Below are 16,826 nucleotides of genomic sequence, written 5' to 3'. Positions count from 1 at the left end.
ATACGTGGGACAGGGTACCTCTGACGGGTGGAGCCAGAACCAATGAACTGGAAGAACAGGGAAGCAGCTTCTGGAAGATTTCTAGAAAAACCTTGCTAGCAGTAAGGCTCTTCGACCAGGGAAAGTGATGCCTCTGAAGGTACCGAGAGCTCCAGGCTGGAACCTTTATGAGGGGTCCTGAGGTGGGGCTCTCCCTTTCAGCCACAAGAATCTGAAACTTAACAGGGCTGTTCTGGCCAAAGCAGAAACCCATTCAATAGGCAACATACTAAAAACAAGAGTCCTAAGTTTCTGTTCTTGGTTTTCCGATTGCTAACACGCTGATTCTTGCAGAGACAACAGCTAACCTGCTGCTCAGTTTAGCAAGGGCTTGGCCGACAAAGGATGCCCAGAGACGTTATTTGGGTAGAGTTTTTCATAAATGCTGAGACCACAGAACTGTTAATTTCACTGCTAAAAATGTCCCTGTCGATCTCTGAGAGTTGAAGGAAGAACACTGAAGTAGCAACCAGAGTCACTGTGGTTAAGTTACATCAAACCCTTCTTCCACATCTCCATTTTAGTCCGGGTCATAGCACACTACTCTGCCTGAGCTACGTGGGCACGACTACTCCTCACACACACAGGCGGACTAATCTCGTGTGTGTTTGCACAGACTCACCAGGCACACTCACGAGCCGCCTGGTCTGATGTGCCCGGGATGTGCTCTTAGGGACAGAAGTGATCTCAGACTCTTCACGTCACCTTGACATTCCTTCCAAAGCAACACTCTGGGGGCCGAGGAACCAGACCTTTTCACAGCGTATCACTTATGGCCACGCAGGCAGAAAGTAACACTAACACGGTCTGCAATATCGTTTTCAGAGCCGTTTCACATCCATTATTTTATTCTATGTTATATTATGTTATATATGACAACAACACAGCGAGGAAGACAGAGTGGGGATGACCCTCTCTATAAGACAGACGTGAACAATGAAGTTCAGAACAGATAGTTTGCTCAAGGTCTCGTAGGAGAAGATGGGGGCAGAAAGTGAACCCAGATCTTCTGACTCCAAATTTTGATTTTATTTATGTATTTTTACCTATTTTCACTATATGTGTGTGTGATGGGGGGGGGGGGGCATACGCCCTTGAGTATAACCTGTGGCCCCAGCACTCACCTGCTGATCCTGAAGCTTGACCCCAACGACTCTGAAGGTGTTGCTGGCAGTGTTGTGGTAGATGTTGATCCGGCTGAATCCCTGCTGGCCAGCTTTGATTGGTACCCATTTCTTACTGGTGTCATCGTAGACCATCACGGAAGCCCGGGCTTGGCAGATACTCTGTTCACTGCAGACCAAGAGAAAACTTAAGCGTCAGCCTCAGCTGTAAGGGTTCTGGAAGGCGGCTTTCCCTTTTCGGAAACGGAGGCCGACCGCTCCTTGGCACAAAGAAACTTCCAACTGTCAGGGCTCCCAACTGCCCCCGGAAGGGCTGTTTTCATTCTCCAAAGACCTCGAGGAGTAGAGAGGAAATACTGTGCCAACACTTCCCATAGCTTAGAAAAGACAGCCTTCCCTTCAGGGAAAAAGTGCTTGAATGAGACAGGAATTCCAACTACAACTGTCTACACCACTCCGGTCACGGTGTTAAATAAGACACTGCGTTAAAAGCATCCAAGTGTCACAACGTAGGACGTAGCCATTCGTTACCCCCATTTTGTAAATGTGCCAAGAGTGGCTCAGAGACTTGGAAAGATTTGCACAAATTCACACAGGTATTCAGAGACTAAATTTGGGATTTCCACCCAGTTCTTTTGACTCTAAAGCAGATGACACACACAATATTCTTCACAACATCTAACAGAAGGCTCAACGTCCGACACTATGATAGGGAAGCATCATACAAGCTCTGCGGCCAACAACTCGATTAGCTGACCTTCTGCAGAACAGAGTGATATAGATGACACTACAAGATGGTCGTACCATACTTTGCTGAAGGCATTTCCCAAGCAGCTTCGTCTGTTAAGAACATGACAGAAACCAGGAGAGCAGCACTAAAAGCCCCGGGAGAGAGAAAGTGGTCACCTACCAAGATGAGTGCACCACAGCTCCTGCCAGGGTGTTGAGAGGGAGGCTCTCTGAGCCCACTAGCCTCTTCACTGGCATATGAGCCCGATAATCTTGGATGCATAGTTTCTCAGTCTCTAGCACGCGAGAATTCCCAAACTGAAAAGGCAAGGCATGCTCGTTACGGGCAGGCACGCCCGTAACAGTGAGGAGTGGCAGTTATCAGCAAAGGAGGGCATATAAATGCAATTTCAGAATTAGAAACGATATTTTTTTTTCAATTTTTTTTTTTAACGTTTATTTATTTTTGAGACAGAGAGAGACAGAGCATGAATGGGGGAGGGCCAGAGGGAGGGAGACACAGAATCCGAAACAGGCTCCAGGCTCTGAGCTGTCAGCACAGAGCCCGACGCGGGGCTCGAACTCAAGGACTGCGAGATCATGACCTGAGCTGAAGTCAGCCGCTTAACCGACTGAGCCACCCAGGCGCCCCTAGAAACAATATTTAAAGCCGAACAATTCGAGGCCAATACAGAAGGAGTTTGCATACTAACAGATAATCATAACGTTGAGACTAAGCAGTCTCAACAAGAAAAAATCATGTGATGTCCACTTAAGGAGTCAGAGAAGCAAAGTATCTGAAAAAGATCCCTGCCCCCAGCCCCAGTGGTTGGGTGACAAAATAGGGGTGTTGGGGGGTTGGCCCTCGGTTGACCTGGAAACCTCCGCCTGGCCTGCACAGTCAGTTCCTAAGTCTCCCAAAGAACTGGGCTTCCCCAGGACCCCGCTCCCCTGTGACTCAGACAGCAGGTGACCTAGTGCACAGACTGATACAATCTTACCAATAATTGTGTGTCCAGGGTACACACAAGCCCTGCCACACATGCTCCTCTGCTTTGCTTTACATTTGACGACTGTCCAGCCAACGACTTGCTGGGCCAGTGCTGGGTCTCAAGCTTCCTGCTGGCTGCCCCCACCCCCCCAGCTGTGCTCTGGGGTTCAAGAGTCTTGGGTGGGCTTGACCTCAGCCGACCAAGCGGTGTGTTGAGAGCTCTGTGCGTGGCCAGGCATATCGGGAGTGAATTGTTATGCAACGGTGCTGCTGCTTTTTTCCCCATAAGTCATTCATTCATTCGACAAACATTTAAGGGGGAATCAGTGATGATCAAAACAGGCGTGGTTCCTCCCCACAGACAGCCAGGTTAGGGAGAAAGAAGAAAAGCAAATGGTGCTGTGCTTTGACTTTTCTGAGTCTGGGAGCCTGAGACCGTGTATCTTGCACGAGACTGCACTTAGGAGGAGGGGTGCTCCTGCCCTGTGCTGATGACACCCAGTAGAAGTGAGAGGAAAGAGGACGCAGCAGCAGACAGGCCTTGGTTCAGACCATGGTTCCACAGCCACGTGAAGCGAGCACAGATAAAGTTACGGCCTCAACTGTGTCACTGACCGCTGCTGACACGCTCCGTCGCTGACAGTGAATGCCAAGCAGGTGTGTGTTCCTGATGCGGTCCCGACATACTTCCGCGGTCACAGGGATCTGAGCGGAGACCCCAGCCCTACCACTTGGTGGCACGGGCCCACGGAAGCCCTTGGGATGACTCTGGGGAAGCAAATCTGGGAAGGTACTGTGAGATGGGCCACGCTTTCTAGAATCCCTGCGTAGCCGCCACTCGAGTGTGCCCTGTAGATCTCCTGTTGTGGGAGCGGAGCTGACCCACGGCCCCAGCCTCCGCCGCCCTGGGTGCCCCACCAAGGCATGCACAGAGGCCACACTTCTCTGGCTGCTCTCCACCAACGACTGATGTGCCAGCTCGCTCCTGCCTGACGTGGGGAATCTTCCGGGGGGAAACCTTTGCTCGGGGCCCTGCATCGGCCTGAGACGCCTCCCACTAGGCCCTTCTGCCCCTTCTCCTTTCACACCTGCATCACGGCCTGAGGCTCCCCCTGCCTGCTCCCACTCCCTCTGTCCTTCACTGACGGTTCCCCGCGAATCTCTCACACGCTTATCATCCGAAGGGTCTTGGGGTCTGCTTTGTGGAAGACCCAAGGTGACCTGCCCTGCTATACAGCACAGACAGGGGCATGCCTGCAGGCCCGGAGCCTGGCACACAGCAGGTGCTTAATCAATGCTCCCTGCAGGACCTCAGGGCCTAGAGATGACCTAAGCCATTGTCACGACCAGTGCAGCAGGCCTTCTAAAGCAGCTCTACGTGCAGACGAGGCCTTGAACCGAAACCGCTTGTTGGCGGGAGGCTTATTGTTCCCCAAAGTAGTTTCGGTGGCGAAGCGGTTTTGGCCGTTCGGCAGCCCCCCCTCGTTCTAAGCGACATTCCCCTCCCTGTGTCCTCCAGAGTCACAGAGGTGTCCTGGACGGCCTGGGACGGTCCACTGGACGGCTGAAGGGACCTCCCCTGTTACTCACGGGACAAAGCCGCAAGCCCCCTTGCCGTCCCCGCTCACTCTCCTCCAGTGACCCCTGCTTTGTCCCACGCTCCCTCCCTGTCCAGGTCCTACGGCCGGCCGAGTGTCATGTTTTCACATCAGGGTGACAAGCACAGAGGCCAGTGAGTCAAAGACACTTAGTGATGCGGAGATGAGCAGGGCAGTCCCTGCCCTCAGAGAGCTCGCAGCTACCCGAACACGCGGTGGCTCGTCTCACGCCTCAGCGAGCCTGGAGGGGCTGGGGGGCCTGGAGACTTTCTGTGACTTTCTGAAGAAGACGCCCTGTGTGCTTCCCACGAAGGGCCTCAGCCCCAGGCGAGCTCAGGAAGGGGATGTGGGGCTCCGGGCGGGGGAGGCAAACAGCTCAGCCGGCGTGCTATGCAGGGAACTGCAGCTCCTGGGGGCCGGGGCCGGGGGGAGGGGGGACCTGGGGTCACCACATGTCGTTCAGGGTGGCACGGGCAGAAGTGCCCACTACTGCGCTTTGCCCGAGCACGTGCTTACACACCAACAGCTATCTTTCCCGTTGTAATTACAGACACGGGTTCCCTGCGGCTGCCGTTTTTAACACCTTACGTGTGCAAACCGAACCTGGCGTTAACCAAAAAACCCCATTCTTTTTTTTCCCCGTTTGACGGCGCTGGCCTGTCTCTGTTTACTTTATCACCACTAACGAAACTGAAATGCAAGAAAATACCCATTTCTTCTGCCTAAGATTCATCTTGCTTGTATTTTGGGATTTTTGTTTTCGTTTTCATAGGATACCGACTGCTCTCCAGCCTGGACCTGGTCTCTGAGCTCTACGTAGTCACCTGTCTTCTCTGCATCTTGGCTGGGTACGGAAACTCTGTACTGTCCCCAGACATCATGAACTTTGTCTAAAGCAGTTAGCATCTGAGGGCGGTTCAGGCAAATGTTTTCTTTTTAAAAATATTATGAATGAATGAGTGAATTATTTTTTGAAAAGTACATATAAAATTTCCTTTACTAAATGAAAACCGACAATTCCTTCCTCCTCCCCGACCCCCCCCCCCCCCCCCAGCAGGCCACATATACTCTGTGCCCGTGCTGACGGGTCCACACAGCTCCCACCCTCCCCGGCTTTGAGGTGCCCGGAGGCACACGGAGCTGGAAGGGAAGCTAAGGTCAAGTCTCATGAGGCCCTCTCTCTGACAGGCTGTCTTTATGTGATCAAAACAACCAGCTGACTAGTAGGGGGGAAATGCGTCGGAATAGGCTGGTTTATGCTACATGACGCTGGGTCACCAGCCTGATGGACTTTCTCCCCCGCGGGACCTAACAGGCTGCTCTGAGCAGTAGGTACAACCAGGCTCTCTCCCAGAAGAAGGCTCTGTTGGGACAAGTGGTCCAATCCTATTGTCATCTGGGCGTTTGTACGGGTATGTGCATGGGTGTGCGTACACAGGAGTGTGCAAAAAGTTGAAGCCTGTCATTTCCCTCCTGGTGGCATGTGAGACATCTGTGAAGCTCTGAACAGTCCTGCTGTCAGGTGCTTAGAGGAGAAAGACTGTGTGACTCTGGGCCTCAGTTTCCCCAACTGTTCAAGGCTAATCTGACCTCGGGAGTCCCTCAGACAGCGGGGAGTACTTGCTGGGCCCAGCCCCAAGCGAGGCACCACCAGTCTTGTCACTGGCTCAGCAGTTAACGCTTTTAGACCACACATCAGAGACTGCTACTGAGTATCTGCTGAAATCCCTCGCTTAAAAAGAAAAGGCGCAAACCACACCCCAAAATTTCTGTACACAGCCAGGGATCTTCCTGGACCTGGCACGAAAACCCCTCGTGCATCTGGAGATAACACTAATACACAGGAACAGCGTGCAGCCCAGCCCGCAGTGCAGGCAGCCGGAAGTCGGCCTCACGCTCTCGCCCGGCCGATGCTTCTGGAAAAGCGCAGGCCACCTGCCCCGCCAGCTGTGGGACGTGACGCGTCAGACTGGGAAGGAGGTTTCTGACCTTCTCCCAGGAGTACGCAGCCCCTCCATCCCAGCCACACGCCCTCTAGCACGGTCAGCTGGGAATCCCCTTCCACCCTACCAGTAAGGATCTTTCTGGGCTTTTCCGACAAAAGCTTAAGAGAACAGAGTATAAATTTATCAAGCACGGACAAAGGATGTCAAGCCAAAAAGGGAACAGACAGGCACAGGCGTAATCACAGAGGCTTGCTGGAAAACTAAGTCCGGGGTTGGGCACGGAGACCCCCGCGGCCAGAGGCCGGCTCCTGGCACTGTGCTCGGCTCTGCACCTGCCCACGGCACGTTTCAGTTTGTCCTGCCCCTCAGTACCCGCATGGGCCTCCTCTTCCCCACTAGACTGTGGGGACCCTGCTGTTGCCCCCTCTGCCACCCCAGTGTGTGTGCTGTAGACACTAATAATTGTTTGTTGAATACATGACTCCAAGTGGCTAAGCGTGTTCATGATTGTGAGCCCGTGGGAACATTCCGTTTACAACCCCGCTCCATTTATCCCGAGAGGGCGAGTGGCTGCCAAACCAAAGCATCTGTTACGGATTACCAACACTGTTCTTGGTCTCATGACGCCCGGGATCGGAGGGCCGGGAAGCCGCGACTCCGAGCTGGGCCCACAGCGCCCAGTGCCCGGGAGGCGGCCGCGTCCACGGGGGCCCCCTGGCCTCGCCCCGCTGCCCGCCCAGGCTGGGGAGACAGAAGGCTGCCGTGGGCAAGTGCGCGCTGCCCTCCCCGGCTCCTCGTGAGAGTCAGCTGAGGATCACTTCTGCAAAGACACGATCCCCCCTCCCTGTCCCCTCCTGCTCAGCCCGGTGCCCTGACTCGGCCGCCGCCCCCTGCAGACAGAACAACTCATCGCACAGTCTGACTCTGTCTCCCCAGCGGGACTGGGAAGCGGGTTTATCTGGGGCCGAGGGCAGGTCATCTGGCACTAATACCCAGACAGGACAACCGGAAAGCCCGTGCGGGGAGCCAGGGTGAGTGGTGCCCCTACTGGGAACTCTTTCTTCACCTCTCAGGTTAAGCACCTGATAGGCACCTATGAACAGGGGCGGGGCTGATGCGAGCTGCCATGAACGTGCCCACTGCCCACCCCCTCTGCTCTCCCATCATGCTCTTGCCTGCCCTGCTTCCCCCATTTTCTCAGCACTTGCTCACACCCCAGGCCCCCTCGGAACCTGGCTTCTGTCCCCCATGTGCACTCAGAACCCTCATCTCCCGTCTCGAACAAACGTGCCACCATGTCCGTATTTCTGAAAATCTCTCCCGCCTCTGCCTCTTTCTACTCTTCGGCTCCCATTTCTCTCTGGGGGCCCCTTGCAGCCCCCCTTGTGCAAGGTTTTCTCTTTGCCGCTTACACGAGGGGTACTTAAACGGGGGGGGGGGGCACAGAAAGGCTTACTGAGCCTAAGGATTCCCTGAAATTATTTGCAAAAGTGAGCGTGAGCTTTTTCTGAAGTAGGCTTTTACCGTGTCCTCAAGGGGTCTTTGCTCCAAAACGGATTTTTAGAACCACTTTAAATCGTGGTGCTCCCCAGTGTGAACCACTTAGAACTTCTCTTCTCACTCTGTGCCCGTGGTTCTCAACACTGGGGCGCCTGGGTGGCGCAGTCGGTTAAGCGTCCGACTTCAGCTCAGGTCACGATCTCACGGACCTTGAGGTCGAGCCCCGCGTCGGGCTCTGGGCTGATGGCTCAGAGCCTGGAGCCTGTTTCCGATTCTGTGTCTCCCTCTCTCTCTGCCCCTCCCCCGTTCATGCTCTGTCTCTCTCTGTCCCAAAAATAAATAAACGTTGAAAAAAAAATAAATTAAAAAACAAACAAACAAACAAATTCTGAGACCCCTCCTCGGGAAATCCTTGGAGCAGCAGCTGGAGCCCTCCAGCACTGGAGAACGGAGTCATGTCTGTTACCAGATAAAATCCCTGCCCTCGGCAGGCAGGTGGCCCTTGCTTCACATTCTGCTCCATGCCGTCCTGGTCGTGACCCGCTGACCCCATTCTCGGTGGCCTCTCTGATCTTGCTCGTGCAGCCCCCCTGCCTGGGACGCCTTTTCCGGCCTAGGTTACCAGTGATGCCTACTCACCCGCAACTGCTACTCATGCTGCTCTCTCTAGAAAGCTCCCCTTGGAGCCCCAGGCCAAGTTAGATGGTCCTTCTCCGGACCCTGCTAGCACATGCTGTGCCTTGGCGTGTGACAGCTCTCGCGGCAGGGGACCGGCAATCTACCTCAGGTCCCTCTTCTGGGCACAGGGTCCTCAGGGACCACCACCTCAAGACAGGCTTCCCTGTGGGGTGGTCAGAGGCTGAGGCCAGAGTTCCCGTCCCACCGGTTTATCTTCGGAGTCCCGAGACAACAGGGCAAATTCTTTGCCGGTCCCAGGGACCCTCCCTCCTAGCTGTCCTGGAACTGGGCTGCCCACACTGTGCCTGGCAGAGACCAGGCCGGTGGCAAGGCCGGGTCTGGCAGCAAAAGCATCCTCCTGATGCCGGTCAGTTAAAATGACTCTCTGGTATCATTCAAGAAATTAAAGAAGGCGTTTCCTCCTCCTTAAGGTGCCTTCCCTCCTACATCCACAGGTCTACGTCTTACCCCTTCTCAAAGCTCAGGTCAGGAGTCACTGCCTTCAGCCAACCTCTGGCTCTCAGAACACTCATTCCCATTCCCTTCATAACTACCAGGGGAAAGGCACACCGCGAGGTTCCGGGGTTGAATGGGACGAACGGGATGTGTCCTGCCCTTAAGGACATTGCAATCTAGCAGGAAACACACTCAGTTACCAGATGGGTACACGCTAGGGCCATCACAGGGAGAACACGGGGCTCCGTGGGAGTGATTCTCTTCTGTAAGACGGAGCTAATGCAGCCCAGGTCTTCTTCTCGGTGAACAGCTCAGGCCCCGGTGTGAGCCACCACCCCCCCACCCCCCCGCCCCCCCGCCCTCAGCATGGCATGGTACCACCACCCTCGCGAGCCCAGGCTCAGCAGGGGCTGAGTGAATTAATGTGAGGAGGGAACGGGGGAGGCCAGAGAGAAGTGGCCATAAATAAATGTTCCCAAAGCCAAGCAGAAGCAGAGCCGGACTCTGAGGCGGCTTGTAACGCCCTGCCTTGTTTACTTTCAACAGGCAAGCAACAAAAGCGAACTTGAAAAAGCAGGCTGAGAATCACCAGGGAGGAAGCCCTTCAGCTGACAGCAGGGGAGGTGCAGCCGGCATTAACCTGTCTGGGCGCCCCAGCACAGAGAAATACGTGCTCGGCTCCCCCGCCAGCACCAAGGCAAGGGGGCCGTAGGGAGGGGGCCGTCCTCTCCTTCGCCACACCCGACTCTCTGAAGCGTGAAGCACACCTCCTACATGATGTCATGAGATACTCAACCCTCACGGGCAAGTGATTACATTTACCCCTGTGTTACATTAAGTGACTTGTCCAGAGTCACCGGGGAAGGGGAAGTGGGGGGGGGGGGGGGGCAGACACCGCTAGCTGGGACCCTGCCTTCCTCCTTCTTCTGGAGGCCTCTGCCTCTGGCTTCTTGGGCCTCACTCCCTCCTGTGTCCCCACTCACCTTTCAATTCCCCCTCCACGCACACACGCAGCACCCCCTCGCCCCTAGGCTGCCCTGCAGTCTCCCCGGGGCCCTGCCCTCCGTTCCACGCCAGCCGCTCTCTGCAGAGCCACTGGTGGCGTTCCAGGGCACCAGAGGGGACGGACTCACCCTCGTTCTTGTCCTCTTAGCCCCCTTGCCGCAACTCTCCCTTGGCTCTTCTGGTGGTGCTATGGCTCAGTTCATCTCCGGACTGCCCCTTTTCTGACCAGTCTTCCCCAGTGACCAGGGGCAGAAGGAACGTCTGGAAAAGGCCGGGTGGCTGGTGGCAGCCAGGAACCAGAGGTGCACCAAAACACGGGCCAGGGACATCCAACCGACACTGTCCCTCGTGGAGACCGTATGGGGAGGCGGAGGGGGCACGGCATCAGAGTCTGCCCAGGCCTGGCCCGTCATCCGCTAGCCGCGTGGCCTCGGGGAAGCACGTGCCTGGCTGTGCAAAATGAGGGAAATGATCCTTCTCGCCTAGGTTTCAGGGTGGCTGGGACTCGGCGAAGTCTGAGGAGATTACCAGGAGCGTGGCTTACTGCCATGATTAGCCGCCAAGCCGCCATCTCGAGCCAGGAACGTTGGCTCAGGTCACAGCAGGTCTGCGTGAGCCGAGATCAGGTGGAACCAGGACGAAGCGCTCCTGCGCCCACACGCACAGCCCTCGTTACCTCTGATTCTTCCCACGTCCACACAGAAAACCCGGGTCTCCAGCAGGTTCTTCGGTGTGGCCTGGAGAACCACCGCAGGCGTCCAGGCGGCGGGACCTGGGCTGCTGGGTCCTGTCTTGTGGAATGCCCACGTTTGAGCTCGTCCACCGGAGGGGCGGGTGCAGAGCCTCCCAGCCAGGCCTGGCTGCCAGGGCGGCTCGAATTCCAGGCCCGGAGCCCTGCTCTGCCCGCCCTCGGCCTCTCCTCCGGCCTGTCGTCTATGCCACCTCCAGGGAGTGTGATCCCTCCCCACTGAGAAGAGGCTGCTTCGTTTTTCCTTATACCGCTTACCACTGTTCGGAAAGTCTGCTGGTTTTCTCTCACCCCCACGAGGATGGTTCTTTTCTCGGTTTGTTCGTTTTAAAAATATTGCTCATCTCTGTAGTTCCGGGAACTGTGACTAGTGACTGCTCAGTAAATATCTTTGGATAAATGCGTGCTTTTGAGTTTGCCTAGTTTTGACGGCTGTTGTATTTCTAAACCTTCAAGGACTCTTCAGTGGGGGTGCAGGGACCACAACTCATGTGCGATCTGGCCATCCCTGCCTTTTCTGTCTCTCTCCCTGCATTCATGTAAAAACAGAGCAAGCAAACACCTGACTTACTGAGTACTGACTATGTTTCAAGTACGCCTGGTACTTGAGAGAAACTCAGCCATCTGTTGAATACAAGATGCGGTCTGTCCTTGAGGGGAGGGCACACGTGCACAGTCTACAAGGCTCTGAGTGCTGCGTTCAGGTGTGTGCAAAGGACCACGGGTACAAGAGGAGGGCACGGTTAACCCTGCTCCGGAGGAAGGGGGCGCTTCCAGCAAGCAAACAGGTGTCAGCAAAGGCACGGAGGGGAGAGCTCGGCCTCCCCGGCCATCACCCTGGGCCTTGCGCCACTGCTCGACACACGTCAAGTCCCGGTCGGACGCACCACGGGCACCACCATGTCCCAGTTCAGTGACTGAGAAACAGAGGGACTTGGAACCGCAGCTTTGTCAGAGCTGAGAAATACAAGTGCTTTATTTAGATGGAGGAAACGGGCCTGGAGAAGGGAAGTAGGTTTCCCAGGGTCCTGTGGCGTATGTGGATGGGCTGTGTCTACACCACAGATCTTCCTCTCTGCCATACGGTACAGCTTTTCTGCTTTACTTACAGCATTTTTACCACGTGGGACTTATCTCTTTTATGTTTGTGTTTTTTTTTTTTCCTTCTGAACCATTTGAAAGTAAGCTGCAGACATCACGGTATTTCAACCCTAAGGTTTTTAGCACACGTTTCTTGAAGATAAGGACATGCCAATATAGGACTTAAATACCATTATTATACCTAAGAAAAGTAACTTTACTAATAACTCTGGTACAGAGCCCATATTACAGTTACCCAAATTCTTCTGGATCCAGGATCTCCTCCTGCATTTCGTGTGGTTGGGCTGCCTGCTTACTACTCTCTTTTAAGCTAAGCTAGAATTGGTGTTTTCCATCGACACTGACTTTTTTGTGTGAAGAGTTCCGGCCAACTGCCTTGTCGGCTGTGCACACTCTGGACGGCTTCCTCAGGATGGAGTTCACAGTGAACAACAGCGAGAACCTGACAGAGGTGACAGGGGAGGGGGAGGCGACTGGACCCCATCACAGCAGGAAGCACATGATGGTAGTGCCTCCCTTTCAAAAGGCAAGCGGTTGAAGCGGATGAACGCCAGATCTCTCCAGGGGAAAGGTACATTTCCCCCTTGGTAATTAGTTAACCATCCCGAGGGTGACTTTTTTCCCCCTCGATGGAAACAGGCCTGAAACATGTTGAATGTTAGGTTCTACACTTAAAACGTTTTTTTCGGAACCGTTTCACACCTGGAATGGGGAGTAGGTTCCTGCACGCCCGCCACTCGCTCTATGTGGTGGTGTCACCTCATAAAGCTGTTCAGCTTCTCCCCTGCACCTTCTCCCCAGATCTCAGTGCCCCTCCTTCCCTGCGGGAGCCACCGTCCCGTACTGGGCGCTTACCAACTCTGTGCAAGCTTCCCGTAGTACACGCACATGACTATTTCACGGAAGCGGTTCTTGACATGTTTGGTTTCAGGACCCTTTTACACCCACAGCAATTATTGAGAATGCCAGAAAGCTTTGGTTTATGTGGGGTAAGTCAATCCATATTTACCATATTTGAAATTAAAACAGAAGTTTTTTAGGGGCGCCTGGGTGGCTCAGTCGGTTGAGCGTCCGACTTCGGCTCAGGTCATGATCTCACAGTCTGTGGGTTCAAGCCCCGCGTCGGGCTCTGTGCTGATAGCTTGGAGCCTGGAGCCTGCTTCCAATTCTGTGTCTCCCTCTCTCTGCTCCTCCCCCACTCATGCTCTGTCTCTCTCTCTCTCTCTCAAAAATAAACATTAAAGACATTTTTTTTAAAAAACTGAGAATTTTTTAAAACACAACAATGCACAGGGGCGCCTGGGTGGCTCAGTCAGTTAAACGTCTGACTCTCGGTTTGGGCTCAGGACATGACCTCACGGTTCATGAGCTCGAGGCCCACGTTGGGCTCTGTGCTGACGGCACGGAGCCTGCTTGGGATTCTCTCTCTCTCTCCTTCTCTCTCTGCCCCCCTCCCGCTTGTGCAGACTCTCTCTCTCTCTCTCTCTAAATAAATAAACATAAAAACAAATAAAGAAGCAACTCTCTAAACCACCCCCCCAAACAAAAACAGAACCAAAACACAAGAATGCACAGGCACACATTTCATTACCTGTCACAGTTGACAATGTCAACACGTCATGTAGCTTCTGGAAAATTCCACTGTGCATTTGTGAGATAAGAGTGAAAAAGGCAAACGCTGCCTTAGTGTTATTAAAAACACAGTGTTGACTCACCCCCTAAAAGGGTTGTTCTCCTGACCACATATGAGAGCGGCTGAACTACAGCAATGAAAAGAGAGGGTGAGGTCTGCATACATTCACACACAGACACTCAAATGCTGACCGTCTGAGCCCCAGTTTCGTAAGAGCCAGAATTAAAGGAAGGCTTTGGGCGAATGAAGCCTAAACTCAGTGTTAGCCCAGACGTCTTTTCTTCCATCCAAATTGGTTGGGAGGGTCAGACTGCTACGTCACCTGCAATGAAGACGTTTGCCTTTTCTCCATTTTAACGCCACCGTCCCAGATGCTTGGACAGCTGGTCTCCACTTCTCTGTGGAGTCTAGTGAAACTGAAAAAAACATTCCCACCAACTGTTGACACAGTCTGATATTCTTAGACCGAACCTGTCTCACACCCACTTCCCACACTTTCTTTCAAGGCCACCAACACAGTCCTTCCTCGGGGAGCCATCGGATAGTCCGCGTGGACCTCAAGAACATTCGTAAATCCCAGTACATGCCTGTGTCCCCGCAGTATGTGATTCTGATCGCTTGCGGATATGGAATGCGTTTCCGCACAACCTGGGGACAGCTGTAGCGATCTGGCTGGACCAAGGACTGGGGCAGGATGCTGATCCCTGAGGGTAAATTAATAGCCTGGGAATGAGACCCGGCTGAGCCCCCAGCTAACACCCCTCGTTACCAGCACGGCAACCGGCTCAGTTCAATACACATCCGAGTAGATGCGGGGACGGGCAGAAATGAGTACCACTGTGTCCTGGGGCAGGCTGGGAGCACAACGATGAACAAACGGGTGACTGGCAGAGGTAGGCATGGGTGCCACAGGGGGAGACAGAAGGTCTCCTTGTCTCTCGGCGTACGAACAGTGTGAAATCAGAGACCGCGGAGGGTAACAGAGGTTAGACGCTCCGATCCTAACTTTGACTCTGCAATTTGGGGCAAGGTCCTTCGACGGGCTACAGCCAAGCTTAGCTGTTGAGAACATAAGAGATCTGGTTTCAAATCCAACTCTGTCAAGCGATAGCTGGAACGAGTGACCTGTTTGCTGACCTTTGTTCTCACGTGCAGGATGGGATTAACAACGTAACGCCTCCGAAGATGAGGATTCAATACAACGTACAGAACAGAAGCAGCATAAGGCTTGCTATGAACACTCAAAAAAGGGTAGCTTTTATTTTTCTTCCTGGGGTGTTACCAAAGTAAAACCACTGGATCAGACCAGTTCTCAGCCACGTTTTGCCCAGCACACCCGCAGGGCGCAACACACTCTCACGGGAACGACCCAGAATCACTGTGATGATGCTCCTCAACTGGAGGCACGTTGGATTCTTTGGGACAGAAGAAGACTGAGAAGTTTCAAGAAGCTCCCCAAAGGATCTGGGTACACGTCCCTGGGAATAGTAACTGAACAGCATGATCTCCAAGGGCCCGTTTGACCGTGAGCTTCTGGGGCTCTCTAACTTGCCTGGGAGAAGACGTCAAAGGAAACACCCCCTACTCCTAGAGACGGGCTTCCAAACCCTGCTGCAGAGGCAGAGGTGTGGGCCAGAAGGACTGGGGGGTGGACCCAGGCTTCTCACACCTCTACACGTTCAAGACCTGCAGGACAGCGGAACAGGCGGTAATGACCGTGCCCAGACGGCCGACTAAGAATCGACGGTACAGGGAGCCTCGGCGCCTTCCCTGGCGGAGAGCAAGTGGACCGTCTGCCGTTCTGGCCTCTTCTCTACCACGCCACGCCAGGAAGCGGCACCGAGGAGCAGCTCTGGTAGCCCAGGCATCTCCAGGGTCATACGACAAACGCAGTTAACGACGTGCAGCATTTGGACAAATGTGCACTGTCTTTGTGTCTGTGAGCGAAGCAGACAAAACCCTCCCCTCCTGGAACTTACGTTCTAGAGGGGTGGAGAGAGACAACCAATAAAATAGTACATAAGTTTGGGGCACCTGGGTGGCTCAGTCGGTTAAGCATCTCTAGGTTATGGTTCAGGTCATGATATCATGGTTTCGTGAGTTTGAGCCACGTGTCGGGCTCTGTGCTGACAGTGCGGAGCCTGCTTGGGATATTCATTCTCTCTCTCTCTCTCTCTCTCTCTCTCTCTCTCTCTCTCTCCCTCTCTCTCCTTCTCCCTCTCCCTCTCTCCCTTTCTGCCATTCCCCTGATCATGTGGTCTCTGTCTCTCTCAAAATAAATAGACTTAAAAAAGTTAAAAACAATTTTTTTAATTAACACTTAATTATTTTTTGAGAGTCAGAGAGAGACAGAGCATAAGCAGGGGATGGCCAGAGAGAGGAGACACAGAATCGGAAGCAGGCTCCGAGCTCCGAGCTGTCGGCACAGAACCTGACATGGGGCTCAAACCCACGAACGGTGAGATCATGACCCCAGCCGAAGTCAGTCGCCCAACCGACTGAGCCACCCAGGCGCCCCCAAAAAGTTTTTTTAAATAGTAAATAAGTTTGCAGTGTGTTGGAAGGTGAGAAGCCTTTAGAAAAAATAAAACACCCAAGCGCAATAAAGACAGGAGGAAGACAGGGAAGGGATTAAGATTAGTTGGCTCCACGGAAAGGGGCAGATACATTTTGTTCCGTAGCCTTTCCTGCCGCACCGTGAGATCAGCCGCTTCCCGCTCGCTGCGGTCTTGTTCAACCGACATTTACCGGGAGCCCGCCGACGCAGGCTCCAAAACCCCACGGACCCCAGCGGCGCTCCAGTTGTTGTACCGAGGCTCCCACCCCCGCTGTGGCAAAAGAAACCACAGGTCCCCCGAGACAGGTGTGAATCACTTTCCTTCACACCCACATCTGACCCACCAGGATGTCCTGGAGCCCGTGCCTCCGAAGCACATGCCCCCTACACCGGCTGCCCCGTCCCTAGTCCAAACCACCCCGATTCGCTGCAGGACCGCAAGAGCCCCGGGAGGGCCCCCGGCCTCCACTCTTGCCACAAGGAGAACCATCCACGCAGCGGCCCGAGTGATTTTTCTTAAGCCTCTATCAGACGCCTTTCCTTCTGCTTAAAACCCTCCAAAGGCTTCCTAAGACAATGAAGGAAATCTAAACTCCTCGCCAGGCCTGGCGGCTCTGTGTGAGAAGGCCTGCCTTCTCCTCTGCCCTCACCTCCTTCCCTCCCCAGATCCAAGGAGCTTCAGCTTCCCCGTTCTTCGACCCCTGACCCCACCAAACCGTGC

At 54.1% G+C, this 16,826-nt stretch overlaps 1 protein-coding gene across 4 annotated transcripts in view; it reads right to left on the bottom strand.

Annotated features, from left to right (window-relative positions):
• Nucleotides 1-16,826, bottom strand: part of EVL (Enah/Vasp-like) — a 152,259-nt gene that overhangs the window by 57,183 nt on the left and 78,250 nt on the right. For all 4 annotated transcript variants that reach the window (XM_047864569.1, XM_047864566.1, XM_047864567.1 and 1 more), the window contains exon 2: nt 1,164-1,332. In XM_047864569.1, the coding sequence (XP_047720525.1) occupies nt 1,164-1,332 (169 nt within the window). The remainder of the gene's footprint in view (nt 1-1,163; nt 1,333-16,826) is intronic.

This window comes from Prionailurus viverrinus, chromosome B3, assembly GCF_022837055.1.
Source record: "Prionailurus viverrinus isolate Anna chromosome B3, UM_Priviv_1.0, whole genome shotgun sequence".
Classification (NCBI taxonomy): Eukaryota; Metazoa; Chordata; class Mammalia; order Carnivora; family Felidae; genus Prionailurus; species Prionailurus viverrinus.
This window is presented reverse-complemented; position numbering and strand designations above follow the sequence as displayed.